The 8,016-nt window shown below is 46.6% G+C and overlaps 1 protein-coding gene across 1 annotated transcript; it reads left to right on the forward strand.

Annotated features, from left to right (window-relative positions):
* Window positions 1–5: 5 nt before the first annotated feature.
* On the forward strand, window positions 6–6,930 carry LOC123032432 (zinc finger protein 202-like; the record flags this gene model as incomplete). Its single annotated transcript, XM_044448308.1, has 5 exons — window positions 6–278; window positions 445–571; window positions 1,048–1,118; window positions 5,080–5,206; window positions 5,379–6,930. Coding segments are annotated over 5 exons (609 nt in total), but the record flags the coding sequence as incomplete, so codon positions are not given.
* Window positions 6,931–8,016: the final 1,086 nt, after the last annotated feature.

An 8,016-nucleotide genomic window follows, 5' to 3' on the forward strand; every position in this document is an offset into this window, starting at 1 on the left:
GCCAGCGTTTCAAGCGGCTCCGCTACCAGGCTGCTGAGGGGCCCCGAGAGGCTTGCAGCCAACTCCACCGACTTTCCCGGGAGTGGCTGAGGCCAGAGCAACACACCAAAAACCAAATCCTGGACCTGGTGGTCCTGGAGCAGTTCCTGGCCATCCTGCCAGCGGAGATGGCGAACTGGGTGAGGGAGTGTGGAGCAGAGAGCAGTTCCCAGGCGGTGGCCCTGGCGGAGGGCTTCCTCCTGAGCCAGTCAGTGGAGAACAAATTGGAGGAGGAGCAGGTGAGAATATTGGTCACGTGCTCAAGGATGCGTGAGACGAAACGCCGAAACTCTCTGGGAATCTGGGGAGAAATCCCCCTATCTCACTTCCAATATTTTTGCATCTCTCTCGCCTTTTCTAATTTTTCTCCTCATTCCGCGTCTTGTATTTATGCTGCTATTCCAGGTGAAGAATCTGTTTGTAGAAGCGGGACCTGATTTCCCTGCAGCAGAGAGAGCTGTCTCAGGCTCTGAACTGCGTCCACCCCAAACTGAGATCAAGCGGGAGCAAGATGGGTGCCTCTCCTTTCAGGGTAAGGATTACTACGGTGGTGGCCTCTCCAATCGCCAGGTCAGTGTGCATGTGTGGCTTTTGTGGGGAAGCATCTGGTCCTTGCTTTTCCGCTATTCGAATCTATATCTAATTTTGAACCCGTGGAGACTGCATACATTCTCGCAGCCTGTGGGCCCAAATGGATAACTATGCATTTTCATTCAACCCAAATTCTAAAAGTGCAAATCCTGTAATACTCATGTGCACCCAGACATTCATTGCTTGTAGTGCAGTGCTGTGCATTCAGCTGGAGAGTCGGTTCTCTTGGTGGGCATGTCATGAACGGAGCCAGCTGGCCCTGGGGGTCAGACTAGACGGCCTGGGAGAATCCATCTGACTCGCTCTGTTTCTGTGTTTCCATGTTTCTGTGTCTTGACTTCAAGGGATTCCTTCCCACAAGTTTAGAATTGTGGTCTCAGTCCCCTACAAGATTCCCATCTCTTTTGTCTTTCCTAGGAGCAGGCATGTTGGCAGAAATGGATACCCATCCATCTCTTTTTCTTCAGGAAGGAGTGAAACTGGATCAGGTAAGGGAAAGTTTCTCTTAGGAGAGAGGAAGCAACCAGCCACAACATCCGATTATCTGCTCCCCTTCTAAGAGGCAAATATTTATTATTTATTAGATTTCTGCCCTTCCCAAGGCCAAATTGGCTCTCTGGATGGATTAGAAAATATAATTAATCACTAGTGCCAAGATATGTAATAAAGAGATAATATTAACTAACATTACATTAAAATCACAACAGTTAGACAGAAAAATCCCAAAATAAATTATCAAAATATCATAAAGTATTAAATCATTAGAGGAACAAAATAAAGAGACACTGTTGTACTAAGGTAACTTTTGTTGTTGTTGTTCGTTGTGAAGTCGCATCCGACCCATCGCGACTCCATGGACAATATTCCTCCAGGCCTTCCTGTCCTCCACCACCCCCGGAGTCCACTTAAGCTCACGCCGACTGCTTCAGCGACTCCATCTAGCTACCTCATTCTCTCCCGCCCCCTTTTTTTGCCGTTAATCTTTCCCCGCGTTAGGCTCTTCTCCAAGGAGTCCTTCCTTCTCATTAGGTGGCCAAAGTATTTGAGTCTCATCGTCAGTATCTGTCCTTCTAAAGAGCAGTCAGGGTTGATCTCTTAAGACTGACTGGTTTGATCGACTTGTGGTCCAAGGGACTCGCAGGAGTCTTCTCCACAATTCAAAGACCTCAATTCTTCGGTGCTCATCCTTCCTTGTGGTCCAACTTTCACAGCCATCCCTTTCAACTGGGAAAACCATACCCTTGACTACATGCACTTTTAATTTCTTGGCTGCAGCCCCCGTCTGCGGTGATCTTGGAGCCCAGGAAAATAAAATCTGTCACTACCTCTATTTCTTCCTCATCTATTTGCCAGGAAGTGAGGCTCTTCAGTTCCTCTTCACTTTCTGCCATGAGAGTGGTATCATCTGCATAACTGAGGTTGTTGATATTTCTCCCAGCAATCATAATTCCAACTGGTGATTCATTTAGCCCCGCCTTTCTCCTGATGTGCTCTGCATATAAGTTAAATAGGCAGGGCGACAGTGTACAGCCTCCCCAAACTCCTTTCTCAAGTTTGAACGAATCATTGGTTCCGTGCCCAGTTCTCACTGTTGCTTTTGGACCTGCATATATGTTTCTTAAGAGACAGATAAGATGGTCTGGTGCTCCCACCTCTTTAAGAGCGTGCCACAATTTGTTGTGATCCACACAGTAAAAGTTTTTAGCATAGTCAGGGAAGCAGAAGTAGATGTTTCTCTGGAGCTCCCTAGCATTCCCCATGATCCAGCATATGTTGGCCATTTGATCTCTAGCTCCTCTGCCTCTTTGAAACCCTGCCTGTACTTCTGGTAGCTCTCGGTGCACATACTGCGGGAGCCTGGCTTGTAGGCTTTTGAGCAGCCCTTTGCTAGCATGTGAAATGAGTGCAATGGTGCGGTAGTTTGAACATTCTTTGGCATTGCCCTTCTTTGGGATCCGAAGGTGAACTGACCTTTTCCAATCCTGTGGCCACTGCTGAGTTTTCCAAATTTGCTGACATTTTATTTTTTTTATTTGTTTATTTTCCAATTTATAGCCTGCCTTTTTCCTACAAAGGGCTCAAGGCAGCTTACATCATTCTCCTCCTCCATCTCATCCCCACAACAACAACCCTGTGAGGTAGGTTGGGCTGAGAGTCTGTGACTGGCTCAAAGTCACCCAGTTGGCTCCATGGCTGAGCGGGGACTAGAACCCAGATCACCTGAGTCCCAGTCCCACGCTCTTCACCACTACACCACACTGGCTCTCTATTGAGTTTTGCACCTTCAGATGAAATACTGCCGCCTCCACTAGCTTTGTTGTTGCTCAGATGTCCTAAGGCCCATTTGGCTTCACATTCCAGGATGTCTGGCTCGAGGTCAGTGATCCCCCCATCGTGGTTATCAGGTACGTTAAGCTCTTTCTTCTTCTGTGTAATCTTGCCACCTCTTCTTAATCTCTTCTATCTCTGTTATGTTCCTGCCATTTTGGTCCTTTATCGTGCCCATCTTTGCATGAAATGTTCCCTTCATATCCAGTTTTCTTGAAGAGATCTCTGGTCCTCCCTACTCTACTGTTTTCTTCCATTTCTTTGCACTGTTCATTGAAGAAGGCATTCTTATCTCTTCTAGCTATTCTCTGGAATTCTGCATTCAATTGGGTGTATCTTTCTCTTTCTCCCTTCCCTTTCGCTTCCCTTCTTTCCTCCGCTATTTGTAAAGCTTCCTCAGACAGCCATATGCCTTTCTTGCATTTCTTTTTCTTTGAGATGGTTTTAGTTGCTACCTCTTGTACAATGTTGCGAATCTCCGTCCATAGTTCTTCAGGAACTCTGTCTATCAGATCTAATTCTTTAAATGTATTTGTCACCTCCACTGTATCTTCATCAGGGATATGATTTAGGTCATACCTGAGTGGCCCAGTGCTTTTCCCTACGTTCTTCAATTTAAGCCTAAATTTTGCAATGAGAAGCTCATGATCTGAGCCACATTCAGCTCCTGGTCTAGTTGTTACTGACTGTATAGAGCGTCTTCATGTTTTGCTGCAGAGCACATAGTCACCTGATTTCTGTGTTGACCGTCTGGCGATGTCCATGTGTAGAGTCTCTTGGGTTGTTAGAAAAGAGTGTTTGCTATGACCATTGTCTTCTCTTGATAAAATTCCACCAGCCTGTGCCCTACTTCATTTTGTACTCCAAGCCAAACTTGCCTGTTATTCTGGTTATCTTTTGGTTTCCTACTTTAGCATTCCGATCCCCCATGATGATAAGGACACCATTTTTTGGTGTTAATTCTGGAAGGTGTTAATTCTAGAAGGTGTTGTAGGCCTTCAACTTCAGCCTCTTCAGCACCAGTTGTTGGGGCATAGACTTGGACTGCTGTGATGTCGAATGGTTTGCCTTGGATTCAAACTGATATCATTCTGTCATTTTGGAGATTGTATCCCAGTACTGCTTTTCCTACTCTTTTATTGACTTTGAAGGCTACCCCATTTCTTCTGAGGGATTCTTGCCCGCAGTAGTATACCTGATGGTCATCTGAATTAAACTCACCCATTCCTGTCCATTTTGGTTCGCTAATTCCTAAGATGTTGATGTCCAGTCTTATCATCTCATGTTTGACCACGTCCAGCTTGCCTTGATTCATAGATCTTCCATTCCAAGTTCCTATGGAGTATAGATCTTTACAGCATCGGACTCTCCTTTCACCTCCAGATACATCTGCAACTGAGTGTTCATTCCGCTTAGACCCAGTCGCTTCATTCTTTCTGGCACTGCTAGTACTGGCCCTCTGTTCTTCCCCAGTAGCATGTTGGACACTGGGGCTCATCTTCCGGCATCATATCTTTTTGCCTTTTCGTACTGTCCATGGGGTTTTTCATGGCAAAGATACTGGAGTGGGTTGCCATTTCATTCTCCAGTGCATCACGTTTTGTCAGAGCTCTCTGCTATGACCTGTCTGCCTTGGGTGGCCCTGCACGGCATAGCTTATAGCTTCATTGAGCTACACTAGCCCCTTCACCACGACAAGGTAGTAATCCATGAAGGGGAATATATCGTAAACACCATTAAAATCTTTAAAATAACCTAAATAAAAAAAAGGGAAAATAAAGGGGTATTTGCCTGATGCCGAAAAGGAGAGAGAGAAGGCATCAGGCAAACTTCTTTGGGGAAAAGATTCCAGCTAATCGCTCTGTCTTTCTCTTTTCTTCTGGGAAACCTATCATCAGAGAGGGAGACTTGTGGGATGGGAGCAAAGGCCTGTCCAGTCTAGCAAACGCTCATCGAAAAGCAGCTGCTCCAGATGCCTCATGGGAGGCACGCAAGGAGGAGAGGGGAGAAGGATCCTTTTGGCCGCTGCTTCCTGAGCAAGCGAGTTTCAGACCTGCAGTATAATGCCCAGCCACCGTAGTCTGTGACCTTGATAACGAAACCTTTCCTTTCTTCATGCAGGCTCTGGTGACCTTTGAGGAGGTTGCCGTGTGCTTCACGGAGGAGGAGTGGGCCCTGCTGGATGCTGGCCAGAGAGCCCTGCACAGCCAGATCATGGAGGAGAATCGCAGGACTGTGGCCTCTCTCGGTAAGGCTTCCTGTTTTTCTGCTAAGGGATAATACTTGGTTGTAACTGCCGGCATGATAAGGAAGACAAGATTACCGTTTCTGGCCCATGTCCTAGATTTTTTATTTTATATTTCAGGGCCTAGCCCTCAAAATACAGTGTTTAAAAATAGGATTACTATGTTTTATTAAAGTAGGCAAATGACAGAACAGTATTGTAAAAGCAGTTTAAAGACACACGCCTCAAGCAAGCCACAGACAGTGGCACAGGAATGCTTAAAGCAGCTCAGAGTGTTGAAAGCCGTCCTCAGCACGACACCGATAAAGCCAGCTGAGAAGGGACACATCTTCAAGACTTAGCCTTGGCTTTCTGCTAGTCTGTCCAGTCTTGTCTGTGAACAGGGGCCAGCAAATCAAGCCAGAACTTGCCCTGGAAGCAAAAATGACGAAACGGAAGCTGTCCAAGGTTGGGTACCTCCTGAGAAGGACACACTTCCTGGAGAAGACCACCCTGCTAGGGAAAGTCGCAGGCAGCAGAAGAACAGGGAGGCCCATTAGGAGACGGATCGACTCCATCAAGGCAGCTGCATCCCGGGATTCGCCAGGCTTGCGTAAGGCTGTGAAGCACAGGACTCTCATTCATAGGACTGCCACAAGCCGGAGGTCCCGTGATGGCATGTAGGAAAGCGAAATGCTTATTGTCCTGCCTTCCCCGCAACAAAGGTGCACATGGGAGCTCACCCTCAGGAGCGTCAAGAACATCAGAACAGCGATCTGCATCCGGTCCCCAAGTCAGCAGGAAACCCTGGGAACCGCCACAAATAGGAACGCACGGTTAACCCATCACTGAATCTGAAAGTGCAGCTCCTTCCAGAACTCAGGCTCAGCTGTGTCCCTGTGAGTCTCATGCAGGTGCAGCCTCTCCCCACAAATACGTAGATCCCCAAATCACACCCTGATTTGCTCTAGGTGGAGGGCTGGGAAAGAGTCCTGTTCTTTCTGTCTGAAAGCAACAGGACGTGGGGAATGGCCGTGCGCCAAGAAGTAGTCAGGAGGCCCAAGTGTTGTGGTAACACAGAGCTGGGGAACTCCTGGTCCAACGGCTACGAATGGAACTGCTCACAGGGAGTTACAGCAGGATTTCCAAGACAACGGCATGCCAGAATTGTCTTAAGAGTAAAAGCTGGCAAGCTGCTCCTTAAGTGAAGTGCATCATGTTTCATGTAAGGAGAAATTCCTGTTCTGGCAGGTGAGCCGGCAGGGAAGATTCCTGCCTGCGGAGATGGCTCAGACCAGAGTGCTTGCCTGCCCAAATCTGCTCTCTGAATGTTTGTGGCGTCAATTGGTGTCATAATCCCAGGTCTGACTCTGCGTATGCGACCCACAGCGCTCAGGTAGCCCTGCCGTGACGTTTTGCACCTTGCCGCAGGTAGGAAGCTGCTGAAGGAACCAGGTCCGTGGCTGCCAGCTTTCCCTGGTGTCGGCTCCTCTGCACTATATTGCACTTCTCTACCACCCTGTAGCCTGCAGGCTCTCTGGGAGGTTTACAGTGATTAAAATCACATATGCATTCAATCAATATTCGTGTTAAATAACCCTAAAACTACAAACAACGGAACAGGATAACAGCACAGCAAGTAGGGCCTTCTCCAGCATTGCACCCCATCTTTGGAATACGATCCGGCCTGAGGTCTGGTTGGCACCAACTCTTTTGGCTTTTAGGCGTAACTGAAAACAGACTGTTAGTTTTACAGGGGAATTTTGCGGTATTAATTCTGTTTATTTATGGATGATATTGTTATTATAATATTATTTTGTCTTGTACCAAATGTCATACTTTGTTTGTACTTTTTTATGTTGTTAGATTTTAACATGTTGTAAGTAGCCAGAGAGCCAATGGCTTTTAGGCCACATACAAGTGGAATTAAATAAATAAATAACTCCATCCATCCATCCATCCTGCGACAGAGCAGCAGATAATACTCAATATTTCAAACATGATTAGAGATCTAAGAATTAAAATAACGAGAAAATAAAATAGTTTTCACCTGGTGCTGAAAGGAAGCTAAGGAGGGCACCAGGCTTATCTCCCTGGGGAGAATATTCCTGAGATCGGTGCCACTGTGAAAAGGCCCTGCTCCTGCTTTCTACCCTTCCAAACTTCGTTAAATTCTACTAAGCAGCCTGATAAAAGGCCCTGGATATGCTAGCCTAGAATCTGTGTTTCCTCCTAGGAGGTTGATTCTGGGTCTACACAGTCCCAGCAATATTGGTCGTGTAACACAGAGAGTCTGTTAATGCCGTTCAGCCCATTCTAAGAGCAGCATCCCATCAAAGTTCTTCTGGTTCTTCCCTTCATAGCAATCAGTACTGAGTGTGCTCTGCTATTTGTACTTCTGCTGCTAACATAGGCTTCTTCTGAATTCTTGCTCTCATTCCAGGAGGTGACAGGTGGGAAGAGGATAATAGGAGAGAACTATATGGGATGTCACAGGAAAGACACAGATGGAAAAATAGTGATCAGCAAAGATGGAAGACTGAAGGTAATCACAGTGGAAGGAATGATTGCCTTGCTCTGCAGGGCAGTGGCTGCCATAACACAATCCAAGAAGAGGTACACACTGGACAAGAAAAGAACACAGTCCATGTGCACAAAAGAATGTGCGGTTCTCAATCAAACAATAAAGCGCACAGCATACTTCAAACACAAGATAAATCATATACATGTCTGGAGTGTGGAAAGTACTTCACTGAGAAGGCAAAGCTGATTTGCCATCAAAGAATGCACACTGGGGAGAAGCCATATCATTGTTTGGAGTGTCCAAAGAGCTT

Source organism: Varanus komodoensis, unplaced genomic scaffold (assembly GCF_004798865.1).
Source record: "Varanus komodoensis strain SLA01 unplaced genomic scaffold, ASM479886v1 scaffold546, whole genome shotgun sequence".
Lineage (NCBI taxonomy): Eukaryota > Metazoa > Chordata > Lepidosauria > Squamata > Varanidae > Varanus > Varanus komodoensis.